Genomic DNA, 26,766 nt, shown 5'->3' with positions numbered 1-26,766 from the left:
ACAAGGATCATTGAATAGAGTTGACAGTGACATGAAGGTATGGATAGCAGCAGTGGCAGGCTGAATGTGAAGAAGTCAAATACATGTGTATACAAGTCATGTTTTCTATTGGTGATTTGTTACCTTTTCACTGAGTTATACTTACAAGCATGTATACAGTCACAGTTTTTTCTCTTGATTTAAAAAGAAGCAACAGGATAATTTTTTTGAAGTACAATTTTATGAAACTTTGATCCTCCAAAATGATGACCATTTATATCAGCACATTTATGTGTTATTAATTTCATCACTACTTTTTATCTGCCTGCAGTCTAGGTTTAACCAACAACAAAGTGTATGCACTGGCATTGAATAAAGATTTAAAATGCCCTGTCTCCCAGCTTTATCTATCATTGACTCCTGTGATTATGTTCATCACTGGTAGCTCAACAGCTTCTTCCTAATGACTGTTGGTAGGATCATAAATTTGCTTATACATCTCAACTCCTGTCTAACTCATTAGCAACCTAAAATTGAACTTTCAAGATGATATCAAGGAAGGATTAAAAAAAAAAAGACATCTTATCATTCTTTATTTGTAAAAAATGCTCTCTTTTTAATTCCCTGCAAAGCACAATCATTCAGAGCTACAGTGTAGTAGAATAATTTGACTCTTCTGTTTCGAGGTGGAGAAAACAGACAAACAACCATGAAAAAGTGTGAAGCCTTGCATGTAGTCATTGTGCTAGACTTGAGCTAGGAATTTCTCATCTAAGAGTGAATATGAACCTTCTAGCTGAGGAAGGTAGTCTAGCCATATTTTTCTGTTGCTACACAAATCAGAAAATACTGGTTTTGGGGAATTACATAGTAACTGAGGAAATGAATTTGTATGTAGTGGACTGCCAGAGTTCTTGCTTGAATAATACCTTAAACACCACTAGGATTTTCTTTTATTATCAGCAGCATGCTGGGGTACCCACTGTCTGGCAATTAAGTTATTTACATATGAACTAATTTTTAACAGAGAAAAAAGTAGTCATGATAGGTTAGTTAGAATTTTGAGCTTGTGCTACGGACAGGTTTTTTTTTAAGCCAACAGGGAGGCACTGTATGAAATTAGTGAGGTACAGGAGGCAGGAACCATAACATCTTCGCTTGTCTTTTCCTGATTGGCATATCACTGTGTACATCACTTCGACTTTTTATTGGTAAAACAGGAATATGACTAATCTCAGTTTGTGAAAGGCCAATGAAATCTACTGAGGAAGAACATCGGACAAGTACAAATTATATTTATGAAGTCTGGATTAAAACTTTATTTTTGAAATTGAAGTTTACAAACTGAATAAATTTTAAGTTTCAATAGAATGTAATTTTGAGAATAAAAAAGCTAAGGTATATGAGTGGGCAAGCGATCAAAATACATACATGCCCAATCAAATTATCTGAGTTCTGCAACAGTCTATTTCCTTTCCCCTGCACAGCCTGGCACACTGATGAATTTATGTAGCACAGTCTGAGGGTAGGAAAGACTTGCCCTATAAAGCAATGTGTATTGGGATCCTGAAAAACAGTTAATAATTTTGCATTCCTATTTTGTGAAATGCATAGAAATGGAAAGGTTTCAGCAGACCTCACAAGTTTACTTTCCTCTGCTGTTTAAAAAGATCTGCTGGGAAACTAAAGAAGACTTAACAGAGATGTCCAGAAACTAATTTCAAGGTTCAGATAGGGAAACATTAGAAAACACAGCTTGACTGAGAATAGCTGTACAGGATTCAGGAAGGGCTGGTCATGCTTCAATATTTTGCTGGAATTCTTTGAGGCAGTCACTGCCAAAGAAGACAAAGGATATACAGTGGCCATAATATGCTTTGATTTTTCTGAAAACAATTTACAATGTTCTGCACTGGAAGTTAATATTAAGGCGTGGAGGCATGTAATAAGTGGAAAGTTGGATAAATGGCAGGAAATAAATGGAGTTATGAAACACAATTTCTTCAAGCTGGAAAGCACCCATCAGTAGGGTTGTGGAAGTATTGGCCTGTGGGTCCCAGGATTTTCTGCTTAAATGAATAATTTGCAATACCATCATGCTCATGTTAAGGGCAATTGCTCTAACTTGTAGGGATTAAACTTTTCAAATTTTAGATTTCCATTGTGAGAAACAGGATAGCTAGCACTACTTGTAATATTCTAAATCACATAAAAGAAGTTTGGGAATACATAAAATTTTAGGTAAAGCAAGAGATTATTTATTATAACATGCCTGTCCTATAAAATAAGTTTCTTCCTAGAACTTTCTACTTTTGGATTTCTCTAGGAACTGATTTATCCTAGGTACATACCAGGTATTTTCTGGGTTTGAAAGTGTACACAATACTTCTGAATTACTTGTTAGCAAACTAAAAGAGCTGTTAGCAATAACATAAAATTCCTTAGAAAACATTAGTTTGCTTTTTTGTTTCTGTTTCCTTTTATTCCTTTTTCCTCATAGAAACAACATAGCACTTAGATAAATCTAGTAATTAAAAATGAGATCATAGAATCATAGAATCATAGAGTAGTTAGGGTTGAAAAGGACCTTAAGATCATCTTGTTCCAACCTCCCTGCCATGGGCAGGGACACCGATGTATGAGCTGAAGGAGTACGTGATATTAGGAAAGAAAAGCATAAGTAGAATTATTTAAGATTGAAAGATAACAAGACAGAAGTGATTAAAACTGTGTATTTGAAAGAAGATAAATTAGGGATAAAATGTCAGGTGAATTGTGAAAAGATACCAGACTGCAAGGTTCCTGTGAAGAAAACTTAAAAGAGGGTGTGTGCTTTAGGAAAGTAGAAAAACACTTGAGTTTTATCAAATAATATTGCTACTATGAGCAGCTAGTTACTTTTGTAAGTGAAAAAGCATACTGCACAAATGAATAAATCAGACCTACATATGGGAAGAAAATGAAAACATAGGCATTCATACTGAAAATCTGTCAGATGTTTTCCAGTATTTTCTCTTTTTTTTTTTTTCTTTTTTTTTTTCTTCTTTGTTCGGGTTTTTGTTTTTTGGGGGTTTTTTTGGGTTTTTTTGTTTTTTTTTTTTTTAATAGGTACTGGTTTTACATTGTTTCCTGTAATTTTAGCAAAATAAGAAAGCAAGCAAATGAAAAGGCAGTTTTTTTCCTGCTCTTTTTTCAGATCAGTACAAAAGAAGTAGCAAACCTAATCTTATCGCTTTTGCTGCATTTTGCAGGATGTGCATACTGTGCAGTTTCTAAGGAGCTGAAAGTTTCTAACCTTTCTCCTCATGCTTCAGAAAACCTTGATAGTCTGATAGTTCACAAATAAATTCCTCATTGCCATTATTACAACTGTTAAACTATTACTGGAGAAAATGTTTAAACAGTAGACTTTGTTTCAAGATTTTTATTTTTTGAACTTTTTAGGATAGGAAAGAAAATATATTTGTTACTGTATACTGAAATAGCTTTACATGCATATACCAATAAGTAGCCTGTTGGGTTTTTTTTGTGGGTTTTGTTTTCTATTTAAATGAAACCTAGTATGTTGTAAATGATTAATAAATAATAGAAATCTACATTGTTCTAATATGATGATTGAATTTCAGAAGCTTTTAAACCTAGTTGATGAACTGACAAACCTCAGCTCTAAGTCTGTTTCAGGATACTAATCAGACTATGAAATCCTCCATCAGTTATAGATTATTCTCATCTCCAAATTCCTTCACTAGAGCTGGTTGGAGCAGTAGACACAACTTCCCTTTGGCTTATAATCGAACCTGAAAATGTTTTAAAATATTTTTAAACCATAAAAATCAATGCATATTTCTTTATATCTCTGCAAGTTCATATAGATTTGTCACCCTAGGTCTAAATGGAATATGGATACAGAAATGCCCTATTCTCTTTTTCTGTGCTTACATCCTCTTTGCATACTTCTACTTTTTTCTTGGGATGCTGTTTTATTGTAGCTTTCCTGATCACATTTTAAATATTTTCCATTCTGTGTTTCCCATGCTATAAGTGGCATTCATTTGCACATTTCCTTTTTCACTGTCAGTGGCACATTCCAATATCAGCTTCATTGATTATTTTCTGATTCATTAAATTTAGAAGCATTAATGCCATATTGATTTGGTTGACTAATACCTAAAGGTATTCTACAATTGCTTTCATTATTGTGCATCTTTATCCTCTTGTGAATGCACTTCTTCCGATGCAAAAATAAACAGATTCAGAGAATTAACTTCAAATGATTCTTCAGTCTTCATCAGATTCTGTTCTGCTGCATCATTCTTTAGTTGTTATATCTAGAACTATATACTTCCCTTGTAAAAAGGAAAGGAATTAATAAACTACAAGAAGACAATTCTTATTTCACCTTTTGCCTGCTAAGAAGAGGCTTGCAAAGATTTGCTTGCAAAGAAGAATTACACATTTGATGATAATCTCCCTACAGACTATTAGTGTCTACCTCCCCTCTCTTTTGTTCTCCTTTTGAAATGTTTTTTTGCCATTCTTTGCCTTTGTCAGTGCTTAAGCAGAGTAAATATCATGTTGGCAGCACACTGAAAAGAAGGGAGAATGATGTGAACAGATACTGTGCTCCTACATTCACCTAATCCTAATATTTTCGCTGGCAGTTATGTTAATTTTTTCCTCTCTTTCTCCATTTTCCTAGTCACTGTTTGATAGTTGTAAGTCCACATGGCCAAAGCAATAGTCTTTTTACAGACCTCCTTTTATCATCCCAACTGTGCCTTGTTTAACTTGACTATTTAAATGGCTAAGAGTCAGCATCATCCAGTTCTGAAGTGGACTGGGCAGTAATCCAGCTCTTTCTGTTAGACACAGACATTCATTTTTTTGGACTAGAAACAAATTACTTCCAAATGCTGGAAATATAAGAAGGCTTTTCAAAAAAGGTTTTCAGGTGTTTATAGAACAAATTAGTATAAAATAGTTTTCAAAATGCTAAGCCCAATTTAAAATAAATATTTAGTACTTTCAGGAGTTGTGAAAATATAGCACTAGAAAACTGTAGTTACTGATCTGTAGCATTCATAAAAAATATAGTGAGGGCACACTGGTGTCAGATTCCCCATGCATATTTCTATTGTGCCTCAACTGGATTGCATGCATAAAAAGGTGGTATATGAGGAGATTTTTTACGTGAGACTACATGGCTGGCTGTGGGTTTGATGAGATGACTGTAGCAGTCTGAAATTGATCTGATAACTGTTACTTTACAACAGTTTTTAATTCAGGTCCTGGAAATGAGTCTAGATTATCAAGATGACTGGAAAATTAAGAGTTTGCATCACATAGGCACTGTTTCATTCACAGAAAGAAAATCTAGTTCTCCACAGCTGTTACCTTGTTCACTTTTGGTTTTATGATGTCTTGCTTGTCTCTCACACACCTTCCAACTTTCACAACAAATGAAATGGGATTTCCACAAATAAGTATCCTACACAATTGGTTTACCTCAGAACTGCTTCATCCTTGCAAGCCCATCCCATACTCCTTTCTCAGCACCCCTCCCACAGCATGCATTTCTTCATCAATTTCTATCTCTTCAGCTGTCACATTAATTTTAGATATGAGAATGCGTGTCTGAATAGACTTATGCACTCCTACAGCAGCCATATCGCTCCTTTAAAGTGTTCCCATTCTCACTACCTCCTTCCATGTCTCACATTAAGGCCAATTAATATGAAAAGCTTGCATCCATAAAATCAGACTCTTAACCTCCTAAACAAGCACTTCCAGACTGCCAGCTAAGAATAGTCTCTAAATGGTACTAGTTCCCAGACTATGCCAGAAATTGTTCAGTGGAGCACTACCAGGCCCAGACCAAAGGTGTGCCATGGACTGCAACAAGAGATACACACAGTTCCAGCCTCGATGCCATTTAGTTTATTGGTCACATATATATAGCCACAAAAGAGAACAAGTTCCTGTATATTAACAGCACAAAAGAGAGATCTTTGATGTCATTCCTAGTGGCTATTGGAAGATGTCTCCAAAGCTGAGATTTCAGAGGTTCTGGTCAGCTCTGAGTGTGCTGGTGGCATCCCTGGGGATTTCATTTAAGAGCTGTTCCAGGTCTTCTTGAAATATCTGCACCTGCCTATATCTCTACAGCTAAGGTAGAACTCCCCACATTACACGTCTTTGATTTGAGATGTGGGAGCATGAGAACTTGAGGAATCCATCACTATTTAGTAGCATGACACACTGAAGTGTTCATATAAGTTGTTCTGGAAAGCTGAACCGTTTTGGCCAAGTTTTCCCACAACACTGTAGTTCAGGGCAGGTATCTCTCCCATGGGATATCAGCTTGATTAGTAAAAGGTTGGCAGAGTTCTGAGCAGTTTACCATAGGATCTCAATATGGAAAATGTGGGCCAGTCTTTGTAATTGACATGGCTAATATGCCGATTTAAATTCAATTTCTGATGTAAATACATCACAAAAACCAATGTCTACATTTAAAAAATAGTCATCTAAAGCATCTAAATTAGTACTAGGTTTATGTTCATTAGACCACTTATTTGTTCCTGCGATTAAGATGTACTTACGATGATGATTCTAGGATGTATAGTTTTAGATACTGTCTAATTTAGAACATAGGAGTATACGAGTAGTTGTGCATCTAGCTTTGTATTTTCAGCTAGCTTCCTTCTTGACTGACTCTGATAGTCTTATTTATTTCGCTTTCTCTTTCTTTTGAGCTTACATGCTTATATTTCAACATAATTTTAAAAATAATTCTGAAAAAATATTTCAAAATTTTGGTAAGGATGCTATTATTTTAAGTACGTTTTAAAACAGGATCTTATTCAGGATTTAATTCCTCATTCAATTTTCGTGGTATTTTGAAAGTAAATTATTTATATTAGAGTTGCTTGACTTGTTTTTAGAAATTCTCCCTATAATCATATTGCACTTCAGTCTGGCTGTGACTACCTATACACTAGCTAGAATAAGATAAATGGCTTTTAGACATGTGTATTTTTCTACTTAATGGAAATGACTCTCCCTCTCTTTTACGCTGAGTTAGTTTTCCTTAAAGTTTAACAGCAAGTGTAAAATAATGACAGAATCGCTACAATGATTCTAAATTTCCCACTTAGAAATTATTGTTTCTTTTCATTATCTTTCATTATTTGTGTGTGTGCCTCTTCCAGTTTCTGCCTGAAAAAGAGGGCACTGCATGGAACTTGACTTTCAGACCCAAGCAAGGGTCAGAGAAGTTTGCATGGCAGGAACAGACCTGGGAAATCACAAATCCCAGTGTCTCCAATAGGGAAGTGCAGTGTTTACAGGATGATGCTTTCGTCTTTTTTGGGCAGCTCTACAGACAGCTGTGCTGAGGGGGTGGAACTAAACTTCTGGCCATTCTTGCATATTTGTGGCTCCTCAGAACCAGTTTTGTTATCGTCCAGCAAACAGTGAAGGAGAGAGAGTTTCTTCCTGTTGCTGAGATACGTCAGGTGGCTTTAAACAGTCTGTCAGGGTGTTTCCTAAGGTAAATGAAAGTGAAGAAGATTTGGAGATACTATTATCAGGCAGACTAAGGTTCCTGAACAATAAATGAGTGTGTTGGGTGGATCTTTGTAGCTGTATGAGAACAAGTGACCACTTGCATAAGTGGAATAAGTGGAAGATGACTCTTCAGTTCAGACAGAAACCAAAGCTGATGCAGTACTGAAAATATGATAATAATCTTTTATTTCTGCACTGTGCAGAAGCAACACTGAAACAGTCCCAAGTTAAATAATACATCATTTATCTTTTTTTTTCCTTTTGAAAGATGACAGTACAAATAGAAACAGCCAGGCTTTCAGAAATATAAACTTTTTTTTTCATTTTTAAAGATAAATGAATGGTATTTTTACATGCTCCATGACTTTTGCTAGCTTGCATATTTTCGTGTTTCTTTTTCTTTGTTGCTTAGTGCAAGTGCTATATGGTGGCAGATTGTCAGAGGCAAATGATGTGATTTGCTTAACACAAGAGTCCTTTCAAGTGAATAAAGTAAACAATTATGGAAAGAAAGATTTTTCTCAGATCTGTATTCATAACAGTTAGATTTTGCTTGCACTGAAAGTTGCAGCAATAGGTAAGAATTCTTAATTTGATGCAGTATCTTTTCGTCTTAAGAATAAACTGAGTGAACAGAATAAAAGTAGACTTAGCAAGGCAATATAATGTGCATCTATAGCAAAAGACAAGATGCTAAGTTGAATGTCATTTTAAATGAAAGAAGTGTTGTGGCTTTACTGTTGGCAGATATACTGGATGAGCAATTTGCAACTGTCTTTTTTAAAACAGGAACTTTAATACAAATAAGAGAAAAAAAATTGAAAGACTGATTGCATTTTGTGGCCCCCCACCTTAATGTTGCCATTTAATTAGTCAATGTATTGGAAGAGAAGATTCTTTTGGAGCTAGTGCAATGTGATAAGGTATTGTAATGTGATGAATTTGACAAAATTGATCCAGTTATAATAGAATAGTAGAAGATGAGTAAACTTGAAAACTTATTTTCAAGTTTCCTGTGTTACGGTGAAAACTTTACATAAAGACATAAAGATTGACATAAAGATTCACTCTACCTGTGGTGTCCAAAAAGGTGACTTATTCAATTGCATCTTCTTTGGTCAAATTGCTGTAATAATGAATTGTTTAATCCCACCTTGGAATTCTACTCCAGACATTATATTTTAGCACAAAATGTAAAGTTCTACTTCCTTGAAATTATAGAGATGAATGACTTAAACATATTCGCTAGAGCTTTTAAAGGGAAGTTGTTCCTTGGTTCTGAATCTTTGCAGTAGATGCTGTATTTTCCAACAAGACCTTAGTGGTCACATTTGTTAAATACATTTGTCTGAGTCTTGAATCAAATTAAGCATGTGCATAGTTGTTTGCAAATTCAGAGGCTATTTAGTGAGAATGAATTTTAAGAAAAAAAAATGCTGATAGAAATAATACCTTATTTTTTTTTCATTACAAAAGGTGTAAGGGGAATAATCAAATTGAAAGAAAATAGAAATATCTAATACTTTCTTATACTGTAATGTCTACTGCCGTATGGCCATAACTTTTGCTTAACTAATTGGGAACCTAGTCGTTAGTTCCTCTAGAGAATGAGGTGTTCAAGAATGAATGCATTTGGTTTTGTTGTTGGGTTTTGTTTTATGTTTTTTGATTTTGTATTTTAATCCCTTACAATAATTTTCAGAACACAGATACCAATGAAGAAAAGAAAAGAAGCTGTATAACTACTGTAAATATTTTATGAAATGTCCATCTGAAGCCCCTCAACCTCTGGTAATTAGAGACCATACTGTGGAGATTGACAGGGTAAATTACCAGTTAATGTTTACACAACAAAACATATGCCTAGTACAATATCCTACACTGATGTTACTGAAACCAGAGTCCGGAAATGTACAGTGGAAACAAGACATGGTACTTTTCTTGTGCCAACACAAACAGCAATTACAGCACAGTGTGAGAGAAGTCATAAGAAATACTACTGCATATCAGTAGTTCAACAAAGTCAGCACTTTTGTGTAATTGCAGGAGAAGAGGGCTGAAAAACATTACAGATCTCAGCAAGAAATGGCCTTTTATACTTTTAAACTGATCCTTGATAAAACAATGCTGGGGTCATGAGAAGGCTACTCTGCCAATTTTGCTTCACTGTGGGATCCATTGACATCTGGCTGAGCTGCGGAAGCTGGAAAACTTCTTTAATATTCTCTTGACAGTAAAATGGACATGTGGAAAACATTCTAATCTGTTAATCTTTGGTGCTCCTGAAGAAAAAGGACATTTGGCTTTATACTTTGTGATGATAAATATTAAGTCTCCAGATTTAGCTGTAAATAAGTTAAAAGCATTTGAATGGAGAATGCAGGTCTTATTTTCCAAATATGAGAGAAGATGGATATGCACCTGTGTAATCCAGATGATGTAATAAATGCCAGGAGGTTTTTTAATAAGGGTAGTTTATGTCTTGGCAATCCACTTTTCTTTATGCTGAGTAAGTTTTGTCAATGAATATTGGAGAGCAGAATCTCTGAACTTCCTTGCCTCATATGTACTGAAATAGAATAAAATATTCTTTCACTCAGGAGATTATGAAGGTAGAATTAGGAGAGATTCAAAGTAATAGGTATGTTTTAATAAAAAGGGCAGGTTTTATTTAACAGCATTACCTGTACAAATTAAATCTAATATGGAGTGATAGTAAATGATGGATATAATGATCTATTCAGCTTGGGATAGGATGCACAAGTCTTCATTTTTGTTGTGAGATGTGTATCCCCAGAAATCAGAAGAGGAATCTCTCACATTAGAAAATAACTGCTAAATAACTAAAACAATGCATAAAAACAACCCTTTTATATGTTTGATAAAAGTTAAAGTGATTTCCTAGTTCTAAGTAGCAAATTATATCATTATAACACATGTACCCAGCTTGAAATATGTGACTTCCTTTGGAAAACTTCAAGTATCTTCTTTTGCAAAACAAGTAGCCTTGGGAATTAACAGAGCTGGGGTTTGGGTTTTTTTTTTTAGTTTTGATTTGGGTTGGGTTTTTTTCCTCAAAAAAAGATGAGAACTGTAACAACAGTTAAAAAGATGAAAACAGACTTTTTTATCCAACACAATCAGGTCCTTTTCTTTCTGGCCACTTATTAAAGAATTCTGATATTTCATTGATTGTTATGGACAGCCACAAGAAGAATCATATCTATGAACTCCAACTGCAGCTTCACACTAACAATAATAATGATGCAGTCTTGAAGTCCATACCCTTGCTCAAGCAAGCTCCCAGTGAGTAATAGTTTCAGTAAAGTAAGAATGAATGCAGTCCACTTCTGTGCAGTTGAGGAATTTCTAGAGATCTGGGTCTGTATAAAATGACAGCATGTTCTAGGTTAAACTGCGCTGCTAGGGCTCTACATCTAGCTGTTGCATAAGAGATTAAAAGTGCAGCAAAATCTAATTGAAAAGTGGAGGGGCAAAGATGAAGTTAGAGGGAGACTAGACTTCTTGGGGATGTGCACAGAACCCACCACCTTCCTTGTGTTTCTGAAGTAGATGAAAACTTAAGCTTCAGCTGGATCTTCCATTTAGATGTTGTTTGTGTTTGTGAAGCCCAACATAGTTTAGGTCTCAAATGAGAAAGAAGCCATAGGCAGGAGTTTTGTGGTTCACTGCCTGGGCATTCCAAATTACCCAATAGTCAGGACACTTATTTAGAAGGTAGGTGAAGAAAAAACCCAAGCCCAGATATGATAGTACCACTGCTTGACTGTTGGATATATCGTGCTTGGAAGCATGTGTGGGGTTTTTAGCTCTGCTCTTGAGTATGCTTCATTTCTGAGTTAACTAAATCTTTCTAGGATAGTTACTGGGGGGAGATGGGGGGTGCGGGAGGGAGGGGAGAGGGAGGAGAAGTTGACCATAGCCTAACTTGATTCCTGTTAAATAGGTGAAATGGGAAGGAAGATGTTGTAACAGTTAGAACAGTAACCTGAGTAACTTTTTGAAAAGCATAGGTACTGACATCAGAGGAAAAGCCTTGAAAGCATGAGATAGGAGTGCTCATCTACTTAAATTGAAATGTGCAACAGTGACAGATCGATACTGCCATCATGTTTGGAATGGTAGTCAAAAGCTTCAGCACACATTCTGGTATGTGGTAGAGACAAGGGTGACTTGGATTGAAGGATATTTACCAGCTGCTCCCTCACACTGTATTTCATCACATCCAGGAGAAACAAATGTAGGTCTAATTGAAAGCATGTGAGTGAGAACAATACTAAAATATCACTAATATCTGAAAAGTTTTTTCCACTTTAAGTGTGGGAGCTTGTTATGCAGTTGAGATGGGAAGCAGTGGCTGAAGCTGAATTAGTGCAAGAAGACATCGTTGTAGTAGAACTTAGTACTAGAATCTTAGTGTCCAACAACTTAAACTGGAGGCTCACTTTTAGTCTGCTTTAACATTCTTTGGAGAGGGCTACACAAAGGAAGACAGAGAAGAGTCTCACATTAGCATACATTTTCAGACAACTGAAGAGCTCACAGGAATTCCTGTTGTCATGTTGAGGTCCCTCCACCCATGTTGGTCCATTGAGCTTCACCAGCTTCCATGCTAAGGAACCAGTGGTGGTTTTCAGACTGTGAAGACCACACATGTTGCATGGGCATTCATCCCCAGACAGGGAGCTGATAATGGGACTCTACAGCACATCTGGAGATGAGCCCTGAGGATGCGCGGGAGGTCCCCATTTTTTTCTCAGTGGCAGGTGTGTGTGATTTCAGAGATAATATGGGGAATGAAAGTCAAAACAAAGTGGGTTTTGTGGGTGGATGATGTTCCTAGCTCTAGGGGAGTCAGGTGCTGCTGTGTGAGGGCTTTGGCTGAATTGAAGTCAGATGGGATTTTAAATGCTGTTACCATTTCATTCCTTTAGATACCCTGATGCTGACATACCATAGTATTACAGTGGAATGAAAATAGTTCTGCTTTGCTTTCCTAGTTTTCTCATAAATGCCATCATTGCTACAAATTTATTTTATGAAAGTAAATATTTTCTGACACGCAGCCTATTTTGTTTGCTCAGATCGGTACCAAGTGCCCTCTGCCACTTGGTGCATCATGCTGAAAGTGTTCTGTTTTGCAAAGTGAGGAAAATTACACTTCTAGGAACAGTTTTGGCTGTGCGGCTTAAGCCACAGAGTGTATAAACAGAAATTGGTCTTCCAGTAACAAGACATGTTGGGAGTTGGCAGAAGTTAACAAAGACTGAACAAGAAGAGTGTAAGAATTTGTGGTTTCTTTTCTGAGGTATAGATAGCCAAGGAAAGGGGTACCTAAGGTAGATGAACTAGGTTATATGTTCCCTGAATGTGGAAAAAAATAGCTGTTTCAGATACTGTGATGCTTGAGTCAGATTTGCCATTTACATTGATAGATTCACATGTTCCATATTTGCCACATGCACATCAAATACTAGATCAGTGCCTTTCCCTGATTCTCCACAGCAGTACTCTCTTACAATAACTCAGTGAAGTGCACTTTCTGCAGCCTGCATCTCGAACTTTTTACCTGTGGTTCCATGCTTCATTCCACCCATTCTCAGGTCATGTCCCCTAATTATGATGATATTATGATAGCTCAGACATTTTATTTTAGTAGTTATTTCTCTACTTAGCTTATCTTCTGTGAGCCGTACCTTGTAAAGTGAATGGATTTTGTTTCTCTATTAGACCTTCACTGTCAGCAGTTCCAAACATACTTTCTCCAATCCCAGCAAAATTTTCTTCTCCCAGAGCAACCCTCAGTATCTTTACCCTCAAGTCAAGTAATCTTTTTGTCTTCGCTATTCATTCAAAACCCTGGGTTTATTTTCAGGTTTATTTTTATTCATTTACACATGCATGTAGCACATGAAAAAAACCTGGTTGTCACCTGGATGCATATAGGGCACAGAAACTTGGTGCAGTTGTTGCACCTCTGGATTAGACGGTTCTCTTCCTGCCTACCCCTAAGCTGCCCTTTGCCTCTCCTCTCTAGTTTCCCCCTTTCCCTCCAGATCCCAAGATTCTGCTCTATCTGTTTAACTGGTCTTCTGACTGTTTCCAAACTTAAATCTACAAAACTAATATCCTGTATTTTTAGATTAGATTCTTTCACAAGACAAAGAGAGCAAACAAACAGTTAAACCACCAGAGGTTTACTTGAGAACAGCAACTTCTGCTAAAGAGCATCTGGGTCAATAACTACTTGCTTCACATCAGCAGCAGCTGAACTGGGAAGTCTGGCAATGCCCTGAGTTGCTTAGGGAGGGAAGGGAGTGAGACTGGAAAGTGACTCAGTGTTCTGACGATCATTGCATCTGCATGGATTTCAACAAGACCTTGAAATGTGTCTCCTGCTCCCCCTGCAGGCTTTGTGACCCTGAGCAGAACAGGGGTTGTATACAATCCCGAATTAGCAAACCCTGGTGTTTTGTAAATAAAACAGTGCACGTATTCAATCACTGAGCAAAATAAGGCTGTATAGGCAATACTAATAGTGATTTGTGAACATCTACTTCCCAATATTAATTCTGTTATGGCATGGGATTTTTGTTAGGACTTTCTAAGCTTTTCAAAATCTCAAAATCAGTCTCATGTTTAATGACATTGATTCCCTCTGAACATCCATGAATGTTCTCTGAAGAAAGGGATCTGCAACAGATCTCAGCTTCTCAAGCCCACCGATGAGAGGCTTTTTCGTGTAGATGATGCATTGTTAGACAGAGACACAGATTTTCCAATTCGGTTTCACAGAAATTGCTTCACAGTTCTGTGATGAGTTTTGGGGAAAAAGCATGATCAGCTGCTGTTCTCTTGTCCCTCAGGCATTTTAGCTATGAGACTGACCAGTTTCTGACAATGAAGTGGAACTTTCCTAAGCTTGTAACTAAGTCCAGACTGTGTGATCTGTTAAAATCAGTATTCCTCCTGTGCCAAATTTGAGAGTGCAAAGCTACAAGAATATGTCCAAGAATCTCATGTTAGAATTACTGAATATTAGCATAACAAAATGTTTTTCTTCCCCAAAACTTGTTCTCGGAAGTGGCCAACCCAATTTTTCACTAAAACTTTCCAAAACAATCCAGCCTGAGGCAGAGACAAGGCATGGGAAATATAAGCTCCAGCAGTTAAAGGCTGACAAAGTAATAAACAACTGAAAGTCGGGCCTTATGATGGAAAGTGTTAGGGAACTTTAACTCTAGATGTCATTGCCAGCTTTGCTTATAATAAATGTGTCAGTAGCAATATGAAAAGATGTGTGCAATAAGTTAAAGGAATGCTGTATTAACCTATTTAATGCAGCATGTCTGCCCACAAATTGCTTGCATCTCAGTATGTTTCGGGAGAAAAGGAATTTTTTTTTTTCACTGAATGTATTAATTTTCTAACTAAATGAACTAGGAAATTGGAGCTTTTAATGTAACAGTGACACCCTGTGGCCAGTAGTGATGGAGTTAACTCTGAAAAGAGTCTTTTCTTTCGTGGCGCATTAATCTTTAGCAAGAGTGAAGAGAGAAAAAGAAGCAGGAAGTAAATGCAGTTAACTTTCAGGGTTTTGCACAGAGAGATGTCGTCCCATTTTGTTGCCTTATATGTAGAAATTTATGCTTCCAATTGCTCAAATACTAAAATAATATTTATTTACATACATTTGTTTTATTGAAATAAAGGGTGATGGTAAGCCTTGATTTTAGGCAACTTGATAATGTAACTCATGGAAGGGTCTCTGTGGGCACAGCCAACTTACAAAGTGTGGCTGACATAGTTATTTATATTTTTATGGTTATATTTATCTCTACATGAGAAGTTGTTTTTTCCTGATGACACACCAAGATCTGATACCAGAGAGACATAATAAAATGACAGTACCACAACATGCCAAGAGCACCAGCTAGTCACTGACAGGGCTGCAGAATTTAATAGGATCTTTAAGGTGCCGTAGTACTAAGCTTCTCAATGCTGTGGCCTTTAAACTTCGTGGGACAACAAATCTTTTCATATTTAGTGCATACCTAAGATCCTTTATATTATGGTTTCGAAGTCTAATAGTTTAAAAAAGTCCTAATTTATGAGAGACCTGATTTATAGCTTCTGATTTATACCTCATGCATCCATGGAGTTACTGATGCTGACCTTCCCATTTTTAAAAAAGGGACAAAGTTAAACTTCCGTCAGGCAAAGCCAGGTTTAAAGATCAGTAAGGAAGGAGACTAATTGTCCCAGCAAGAAGTTATGGGGAAGTAGTAAAGCAAACTGAGAAACATGAAGCATTTATTATTCACTGGCAATAATGGTTTCCTGTTAAAACTGGCTATTTGACAAAGGTGATGAATTTAATTCCTTTTTCTCTCATTGGGAGGAAGTTAGCATGGGACAGGAGTCTTCTGCCTTCTCTAAAGAGTAAGCTAAAACTAGCCAAAGCTAAAGTTTGGAAGGTGTTCAGGAACCACTTTCAGGAATTTAGTGATTATCAAAACTCTGCAAGTGTCAAAAAAGCTTGGAACACTGAAGCTGTCCTGTAAGCCAAGCCATTGTTCACCCACACACACATCCATACATAAGCAGCCCAGTGAGTACTCGTCTAGGACATATCCTACAGAATTTCTCATGAATCTCAGCACAATTTAGTGCCTCTCAGGAAGTGACAATAAGACTGTGGGTTTCTTAAAGATCTCATATTGACAGCGAATATGAGATCTAATTGACAGTATTGCTGAAAAGCTTGAAACTCATTATCTCTTGTAAAAGGCTGAGAAATATTGGACATATGATGAAGGAAGTGGCCTTGTTTTACACATTATGTCAATTTTTAGCTTTTCTTTTAGAGCTCCTTATGCTCTTAATGACTGAAAAAGCAAAACAGCTTCATAGCTGCTCAAACTTGCAGAAAAGTTATTTATTAGGTGCTATTTCAGACTCTGTGCTTGAACAGGCTGGGTTGTAATATTAGCCTCCAAATTAGTTAGTAGTGCTGCTGAAGGATGTTTTCCAACATCTGTTTTTAGCACTGTTAGAATGGAGCTTGGAGAATGGATTATTTAATCCATATTAATGGAGAATGGGACCACACTGGAGATGAACTGCAGTGATTGTGCACATGAATCAGAAAACACATTACGTTGCCTGTACAACATGCAAGAGCAGACAGATGCAGCTGAGGCTGCTGCTGAAATAGCAGTAGGTTGCAGCAGACATCTTATCAGAAGTGCTGTGAATAGAACTTTAAAAAACAGCATTTTAAAGGCAGAGACACATGCTTAATTGCATATTAAGAGCACTGATTTGAAGACCTGGTAGATCTGAAGGTCAGACAGAACTGCTGTATTTATACACCATGTCAAGACCTTGTCTACAACTGCCTGAATGTTAAAATGGCAAATCCATCCAGATGCAGATACAATTTTAGAAACATAAACATGTTTATATAGTACTTCTGGAAAGTGAAGGTTTAAAGTGTCCTGTACTAGGATGAAAACCATTGCCACAAAAAGGATGTTACCAATGTAAAGCTGTGACTAGACTTTCCCCTTTTTCTGTTTAGCCGTTACAGTTGGTTTAAAAGACAAAGCAGTTGTCACTGCCTGTCACCTGGAGGTTAATGGTCCCACTGTTTTGCCAGCAGAAGGTGTCGGGTTTATGCTCTTGCATCTACACTAGGCAAAATTGACTTAGCTTGCTCCATTTTCCAGTGGGGGTTGTTTGAATTATCTCAGATGAGGCTGCCTGAGAATACTAGGATGTACTTAGACAAAGATAAGTGTTTCATGTTACCTTCATGCTGCTTTGGTACTCCATACCCCTCCATGTATTCACAAACACTTTCAACAAGCAACGATAAGCAACATGTACCCCAGTTTTAAGAGACTTGTAGTGCAAATGCAGAATTACAGTGGCATCACAAAGGTTTGTACAAGCATGTAAAGAAATTAATATGTGTATATATACAATGCCTTTAGAAGACACCTTTTTAATGCTGACAGTATATAATTTATTTTATTTTATTTTATTTTATTTTATTTTATTTTATTTTATTTTATTTTATTTCTTTTTCTTACAGTGAATGCCCTGTGAAGGACTGCAGCAGGCTACTGATAGTAATATACACCCCACAGGAGGAGTTTCTCCCCAGCTTTGACGTGGCAAACTTTTCTGGCTGTTCTAACCAAATACAATTTAGTTGACATTCATCCTGCTTTTTTGCACAAGGAGAAGCATTTCATTCACTGGGGTTAGAAAGTGGCAGCTTTTATACTACTAAAGTTGTTTCTGAGTCTGCTGATCTTTCTGGGAAGTTTAACAATAATGACGTACCTCGGCACATTATTTGCCTACACCTTTCATTTCCATGTAAAAGTTACTGAAAATAACACCAAGGAGAATGCTCTAGCAGTTATGACATAACCTTACAGCTGGGGGAAAACTCCATGAAAAACACTTTCTTCTACCCTTTCATCTCTGAAACAGCAATTTCTGATAGAAATCTTAAAATCAGACTGAAAGAGCATATATGGTAGTGGGATGCATGCTTGTACCATACAAGCACTTCTACATGTTAGTGTTCCTTTTCTCTTCCCCAGATCTTCACCATACCCTAAGTCTTTGCACTGAGGGTTTCTGCAGGGACATTTATAAGCCTGAAAGCTGCCACTGTGGAGCTTGAAGCAACAGCTTCCAGAGTAAATGTATGCATCTTAGCAGCTAGTGCAAAAGCAGACAGAATTTCTGGTTGAAAGCTATCATAAATGCATATCCTCTGTGAGCTGGACACAGATGTGCTGTATAACATATTTTCTGACCAGTGGGTTACACAAACAAAGTGTGTGACAAGTGACTGAAATGTGAAACATGTACCTTGGTGATTCACTCCATAATTCACAGATTAGTGTACTTTAAAGTACAATATCCCTTCTTAGAGAGTCTTATTGTGTGAGCAGTATTAAACAGTACTGCCTTGCCTGTCACAGTTATGTACTTCGGCTTCTTTAAGGTCTTTATTACAGGCTTTGAGCAGCTACTTAGCCTAAGATGATGTTTCCTCTCTAAGAATAGTAACCTAGACAACACTTCATTGGATTACTCTTTAATATCGCCCTTCAGAAATGATGGAACTTCAGAGTCTGCAAGGCCAATGATAAAGCTATGGAAAGCACTGTTAAAACTTGAAGCAAATACAACAAAACATTAGAACTAGAAAAAACCATTCATAGGCATATGTAAAAAGGGGACTTAGCAACTGCAGCATGCAGGCCATCACCTTTTGCCTACCTTGCCACCTAGTTGTGTTCATGGCTGTGACAGAGAAGTTGGGCTCCCAGACTACCCTGCAGGGAAGGAGAGCAGCAGAAATCAGCTGTCTATGAAGCTAGGCCTCTAAGCTGATCTTACTGACTTGAAAATGTGATTAACAGGCATAGTTCAACCTTGAATCTCTCTGAATCCAAAGTCGAAGTTGGAGTTTTGAAAACGTATCTGCACAGGAACTCCTGTCCTGAATCTGAGCTGTGATTTCACTCTGATTCAGTCTGCCAGGCTTCTAAACTTCTGGTCTATGTCTGCCTGAATTAACCCTAGGGGGAGGAGAACCCTGCAGTGTGCTTAAGGTAGAGAGAAGTTGGTGTCTTTGAAGACCTGATGACTTTTCTGTCTAATACCATTCCCTGCTTCTGATGATCTTTAGAGCCCGAAGGCCTCCAAAGGCATCTAATCTTCTTCAAGAGGAAGTCTGAAGAGCATTTTCTGACAAGGGGAGATCCAGTGTCCTGGATCACATACCTAACATGTTATAAGAGAAAAAAATGCTTCCCAATTTCAGCTTTATTTTAAAATCTAACTACGGAAAGAAGAGATTGCAAGAGGTCACTAAACAAATCAGTAGAAACTACAAGGTCAGTTCTTTTCTCTACCTGACCAATCTCCAGGGAAGACTTTATCCCATAGGAAATTTAATATCTGCTGGGCGGAACTGGTAACTGGTTTACAATTTTTTAATTATCAGTTCTTGATAAAAGAATATGCTGAGAGAGGATCAGGAGAGAGAAAGCATTTGGGTGCAGTAGGAAGAAAATAAAAGTAGGAGGATTATGAATTCATGATAGCTGAGTGTGGTTTTTTTTGAGTCTTAAATTACGTGAGAAAGGTTAACACTGTGCAGCAAGTATTCCCTTAAAAATATTAAAAGTAAAGCACAGAACCTATTTTTTAGGGAAATTCCATGATATCCACCTATTCAGTTATTTTAAGCATCTTAAAAACTAGGCTTTCGGATGCCTCTCCAGGCCTTGTAGGGTGTGAAATTTGCTATTTTGGGGGTTGTGTTTTCTTCTAGACTGGTGAATATGGTAAACAATGGGTCAGATTCACCAGGATAAGGTTCTTTAAGCTTTTATTTCCAATTTATTGAACCCATGAGCTCTTTAACAGATCTGCCAAAATTTCATTCTTCCTTACATTGTGGTGTTAAATTTGAGTGAAAATATCATGCAGTGTTCCTCATAAACAAGAACAAAAAAATTATTTATATGGTGGCTTCATGATCTTTTTAGAGGAATGAAAAGAAAATTAGAGGAGAGAAAATGCTCAGGAAATTCTTTATGGGAGAATAACCATTAATACAAAACACATTTTACAGGGTAGGTGTCCCAAAATCTTTTGGATGACATGTAAGTCAGATGCTAATACTAAGACTTCCAACTTTCAAAGACATACATATGCTTAAAATTATACATTTGTATAAATGCCTTGATTGTGTTTGGTTGCAGAAATAGATGCAGGCTATTTGAAAACAACATGTAGAGAGATAAAGAGAGAAAAATCATAAAACTTTGGCTCTAAAACAGCAATCGTCTTATCTGCCAAAATCACATGTAATTCACTGTTAGTTGTTTATTCCACATCCTGTGTTTGAAGAGTCTTACCTTATAAAGATGTCAGAATGAAGACCATTATATGGAATTTCCCCTAAGGAACACACCCATTTGTGGAGAAACTAATATATATATATATAGCCTGCAATTTATGAATAATTATAAATAATAGTCTGTGCTGATGTCGCATTTCTGTGTTGTTATCTTCCAGATGGGGGTTGCTGTAGTGGATTCATCTGTTGCAGGACTGGGTGGTTGTCCCTATGCAAAAGGTGCTACTGGAAATGTAGCCACAGAGGATGTAATATACATGCTTAATGGTCTGGGGATCAACACAGTAAGATATTTTTACTTTCTACTTAAGACTTTAAGGAATACAAACGTATTTTTCTAAAGAACATATAATACATACCTGACAATTACTTGTGCTGTAAAATAAAATACTGGGAGCAAATAGTAGTTTTCACAAACTCACTTCTTTAACATGGCTTGACACATAACATGAGTGATGTGATGTTCTCTTCACTAGCAATTTAGAGTAAGATTGGTTTGCATATTTGACAGACATTTGAAGAACCCCCCTTTGCCTACCTGGAGCTATGAGAAGCTCAGTAGCAACTGCTTTGAGTCATTACTTTGCCCGAGTAACCACAAAAAAATCAGTACTGTAGACATTGCTGCAGAAGGTTGACTAGCTTTACGGTGGAAAGACTGAGCAGACCTCAGCTTTGTACGCATGCTGCTTATTAATTTGTTATCACTTTTTCTGGCTTCAACGTGGAGAAAAACTGTGGTGTTTGGAGCCCAAGCACAGGATATTGCTATTTCTCAAGTGTCTGCTTAATTTATTTCAGAATTGTACAGAATCTGTTACTGGCTAGCAGGTTTCACAGTCATTTTTATTTCCCACCTTGTTCTTGGAGGAGGGGGCAAAGCAGCTTATCTGCACTGAGCTGCACTTTAACAAACCTTACCAGTGAGCACCTACACTTCAAAAGCACACATTTAGTATCCCTGGCTTGGTTGGCATGTTAGTTATTATGTATTCCTGAGAACCAAATGATCATAGAATCATAGAATCGTTACGCTGTCTTCTGCAATGAATATGCTCTTTGGTCTTCCTGTTGATCACCATTGTTCTAGAAACTGACATAATGAGTTTGTACTGACCCAAGCGATACAGTGACTTTACGTGTAACTTAGGCATAGACTTAATAGATTCAAATTCAAGGAGAACATATGAAGGGCTCCATATCTGCAATGTGTATGGTTTGTATTTAAACTACTGCAGAAAGAAACTGAAAAGCCTGATGTCCGAAATACAAAGATCTGAGTTACTGGGGTGCTTATTACTTGTCTGTAGGTTGCAGTTCAGTGTGGCATACATGCCAGTGGAGTTCCTTGACAGAAAAAGATCGTGGAACTTTTCCCTGATTTGTACGTCCCCTGAGCACTGTGAAAGCCTATTCAGAACCTTAAAGAGTTCACTGAAATGCTTATCTGCTTTCGTGTGCTTCTTAAGGAGTTCTGTGTGGGTCTCAGATACCTGTTCAGAAAAGGTTTAATCACAAGTGCCTGTTGTACAAGTGGACTCTGTTTTGAACTGTTCATACATGCTTTGGAATAGCTGTTTTGTGAAGAAGGCATTTACTCTTTTGAAACAATACAGTTCTTTGGAATAAGGAGGAGAAATTGTGTATTTCACTTTATATTGCTGTGCAACTTAGACTTTCTGTACAGTCTTTCCTTGGGCAAAAAAAACCCAATCAACTTTTCCAAAAGCAAAATGAATCAATTAAATAAAAATATCCTTATTAAATCAAATATACGTTGTTCCAGGCTTTTTGAAGCAGGAAGCAGGAATCTAGCTTGTCTTGAAGGTTGAAACCAAATCCCACAGAGACAAGAATCTCACTATCAAATGCTTACTTCCCCTTTTGTCTTTTTTTCCTTTTTTTTTAACATTTTTTTAATTTAAGATTATGCAATAGCAATACACAAGGCTTTGTTTCCTGACCCTTTTCTGGCCCATTAAGAAAAGTGTAGTTTACTGATTGAGAGATACAGACCCTCAAAATTATTAGCTTAATATATGATCTTTGGTCTTTGCAGTGTTGGTTGGTTTTGGTACCATGGCCAATTCTGTAAAATCGTATAATCATTACCACAAATACCTATTAATATGTCCCTTTTTGTGTAATGGCACAAAATGAAATCATAATTACTACTGCTCTCCATTTGCAAGGAGTGCTTTCTAATGTTCCTATCAGCTGTGCACTAAAGCTTTAATTTTGTTGACTGAAGTCACTGAAAGTGTCAACCAAAGGATGGACAGTATTTAAGCATACATTACTGGGTTCAGATTGACTACATAGAGCAAAATAATAATTTTGCTAAAATAAAATAATGATGCTAAAAAATAATGATGCTTATTCTATACTGTTCTTCAGAACATGTAACCAAGAAGTGATGCATGAACTGAATCTCAGGCTAAACATGAAATAATTTTCTAGCAGAGCCCATCTACAAAGAGATTTATTGGTTCTACCATGGTAATGGATAGATAATTGTGTCATAGGTCATTAATGCTTATGCAACTTTGTAGGGAGACATGCACTTTCTATAAAAACATTTTCTATATGGTTCCTATGTAATTACGGTAATAGTATTTGTGTTTATGATGCCTTCAAAGTGCTTGGCAAACAATAAGCCTTTCTGAGAAACAACTAAGTACTGTTTGCCTCACATCACTGACACCAAAACTGAAGTACAGAAAAATAGTAGACTTGGTATTTATGAACGCTGAATCACAGAATCATAGAATCATAGAATAGTTAGGGTCAGAAAGGACCTTAAGATCATCTAGTTCCAACCCCCCTGCCATGAGCAGGGGCACCACACACTAAACTATGTCACTCAAGGCTCTGTCCAGCCTGGCCTTGAACACCTCCAGGGTTAGAGCATTCACAACTTCCTTGGGCAACCCATTCCAGTGCCTCACCACCCTCACTGTGAAGAACTTCTTCCTTTGATCTAACCTAAAGTTCCCCTGTTTAAGTTTGAAGCCATTACCCCTTGTCCTACCACTACAGTCCCTAATGAAGAATCCCTCCCCAGCATCCTTGTAGGCCCCCTTCAGATATTGGAAGGCTGCTATGAGGTCTCCAAGCAGCCTTCTCTTCTCCAGGCTGAACAGCCCCAACTTTCTCAGCCTGTCTTCACACGGGAGGTGCTCCAGTCCTCTTATCATCCTTGTGGCCCTCCTCTGGACTTGCTCCAGCAGCTCCATGTCCTATTTATGTTGAGGACACCAGAACTGTACACAATACTCCAAGTGAGGTCTCACAAGAGCAGAGTAGAGGGGCAGGATCACCTCCTTTGACCTGCTGGTCATGCTTCTTTTGATACAGCCCAGGATACGGTTGGCTTTCTGGGCTGCAAGAGCACACAAATGACAACTGATTAATTGAAGTCAATGGGAGTTAAAGGACTTTGCCTTCTGGCAGAAGCTTTTCTGACTTAAAGCACTTATCCAAGTTCATGGGTGCTACTGGAGGTACTTGTTCTTGTGTTTCACAGTTTCATTCCTTGGTGTTAAGGAATAATTCTGGATATATGGAGTGGTTACCAAGTACACTTAAGTACATTTCTGAGTATCTGAAGTCTGAAGATACATTATTTTGGCTCAGCAACCTTACAAACACCTGTCACTACTTTTTCCTTATCCCCATCTGTGAGTTGTACTTCTGAATGCTAGGTTTTATGCCCTCGTGGTAATCGTCTTTGGTTCACAACACTTACATGAGAAAGACAATTTAAAAGACAGAGATGCTTCTATTCCATTTAATGAATGTGTACTGTGAACATGTGTTTCTTATCAATACATATCACATTATGCAGTGTTACAGTGCTGACAATATGAATTTTGTATAGTTTGGGAGTTTTATTTTGCTGTCTTCCATAATCTAACTACCAAGTATGTCTATGGTGGTATGTTTCTCATTTGTTCTAGTAAAAAAACTACAGATGCTCTAAGAATTTTTGAGATTATGTTTTATGCAATAGCACTCTACAAACTAAACCTAAGTAATGACCGGTAAAGGATAAACAGAATAAGCTGAAATCAAATTTGTTATAACTGTCTTAAAATGAGACAGACTACTAAATACTAGAGCCGATTAGAAACTTTGAAGCTTTTTTTTTTTAAATAAATTAAAAAAGTTTTTTATTACATTTCCATGAAGTAATTTCTATTAACATTTTAGCCAATTCCAGAAATGAAAAAGGCAAATTTTACCATAGAATATCAAAATAAGAACTAGATTGAATTAAAGGATTAAGCATCTAAATCAGGTCTTGGTCTGAACTTTAGTGCATAAATCTGTAAGTGTTATGAAAGTCTATTTCTAGTGCAGTACGTCTTCTACTCTTTAATGTTGGGTGACATATGTATCCCAGTTTTATGTGACTGTACAGTGTATTGGTAATTCAAAGTCCCCTTTCACATCCCTTCTACAGGAACTTTACTGGCTTGTAAATTCCAGTCTTCAGAGTAAGTACTTATATCACTCATATGATCTAACTCTAAAACTTTTACTATACATGAGTAATCCAGGAGACTAATCATGAAGTATTTTTTTCCTCTTTAATCAGTGCTCTGATTCCATTTTAGCAACCAGCCGCTACCGATATGTATCTTATGTTAGTTAACGGTTGCTCAAGGGACTTTTTTTAGCATGGGCAGATCAAGCAACTGCAGTTTTTTGCTCAGTTGTGCTAGGAACGTAAATTGCAATTTTGCATTGAAAGGAACTTCTTAAAGGAGATGGTATTTATTCAAGAGAATGCAGGATCCTGTTTCTCATTGAACTCAGTTGCCAGTAGAAGTGTGTTTCCCCTATTTTCTGAGCTGTAAATGGGATACTTATATGCACAAAGTTTCTTAGTGCTGGGTGACAAGTAAGTACAGCACTTAAGTAGATAGGATATTTTTCTTCCAACTTCCTCTAATTGTTATTCCAGTTCTTTATTCCAGATTCTTTTGATTTTGAAAGATATTACTTGAGTATTCGGTCTACTGATGTTAAGATAAATCACTCAAAATAGTAGGTCCTTCCAAACAACTGAAGCTGTGACTATTGTGTAAGTCACTGTAACTCTACTGATGTTCATTTCTGATCTGTGACATGAAGTGGGCCCTTTGTTTGCAAAAATGAGACTCTAGCAAAAAAGAAACCTTAGAGTTTAAGCATTTTCAACATGTGAATTTATTATTATTAATATTTTTCACTTCTTTTTTAGGGAGTAAATCTTTATACAGTGATGGAAGCTGGAAACTTTATCTGCACAGCTTTGAACAAGAAAACAAATTCAAAGGTTGCACAAGCTTCCTTCAATACTGGAACTGTCAATTAAATTAATGGGTTTTGCAGCTTAATTACATTTTTCATCTACATTGACCAAGGACATTTATATCAAGAAAACAAATCCAAGAAAATAATTTCAGCAAAGAACCAAAATAGAACCCGTATATAACTTTTTATTATGGGAAGAGTTATTGCACTGTACTGTTTTGTCAAGAATTGTCTGATTTGTAAGTAAGAAATAAATGACTGTAATACATAACCCTGTGCTTGGAACTTCTACAGATGAGAAAAATGTATAAACACCAGGATACTTAATTATGTTTTAAATTGAATTTTGATTCTTTTCAGGAAAACTGGGTAAAAGCAGGGAATGCATAGTTAATTTTTAATCAAGATGACTTTTAGAACAGTACAAATATTTGCAGTAGTTTATGAGATCCCACACTGTGTGTGGCCATTCTGTTTTGTGTTTTATTTATCTGAACCTTTACTTTTCATTTGTCAAGTCAGTTGTGTTATGAACATGGAGTCAAATCTGAATTCACCATAAGAATATTTAGCAATAGCACTTTTTTATTTTTGTTTTGTTTAACATCTGTTAAGTTATGGATGACTTTATCTTGTTCCAAGACTTTGTGGTGAGTGGCAATCTGCCAGATCCTACAAATCTAATGCAAATTTCCTTATTTGTTACATATGTTAAATTTGTTGTATTTGCTTTTTTTTTTTTCCATTAACTGTATTAAAACTTGTATGAAGCAATTAAAAATTGGCAAGGTTTTCAACCATCATTCAGGATAATAGTAGTGTAGAAGGGGATGAATTTTTGTCCAAGATCTCAGCAAACAATTTGATTTTTTTACTCTATAGTCTATGAATTGACATTCTTACTTAAAAGTAATGAGTCTTTGAGGTTAATAATATTC

The 26,766-nt window shown here is 36.7% G+C and overlaps 1 protein-coding gene across 1 annotated transcript in view; it reads left to right on the top strand.

The window, feature by feature from the left end:
• HMGCLL1 (3-hydroxymethyl-3-methylglutaryl-CoA lyase-like 1) overlaps nt 1-26,094 on the top strand; it is a 54,324-nt gene extending 28,230 nt beyond the window's left edge. Inside the window, exons 7-8 of the mRNA XM_010022285.1 lie at nt 20,686-20,811; nt 25,776-26,094. Coding sequence (XP_010020587.1) covers nt 20,686-20,811; nt 25,776-25,889 — 240 coding nt within the window. The 3' untranslated portion in view covers nt 25,890-26,094. The remainder of the gene's footprint in view (nt 1-20,685; nt 20,812-25,775) is intronic.
• Nucleotides 26,095-26,766: the final 672 nt, after the last annotated feature.

Source organism: Nestor notabilis, unplaced genomic scaffold (genome assembly GCF_000696875.1).
Source record: "Nestor notabilis isolate BGI_N333 unplaced genomic scaffold, ASM69687v1 scaffold11979, whole genome shotgun sequence".
In the NCBI taxonomy this organism is placed as follows: domain Eukaryota; kingdom Metazoa; phylum Chordata; class Aves; order Psittaciformes; family Psittacidae; genus Nestor; species Nestor notabilis.
Note: the sequence above shows the minus strand (reverse complement) of the source record. Positions and strands in the feature narration are given on the sequence as shown.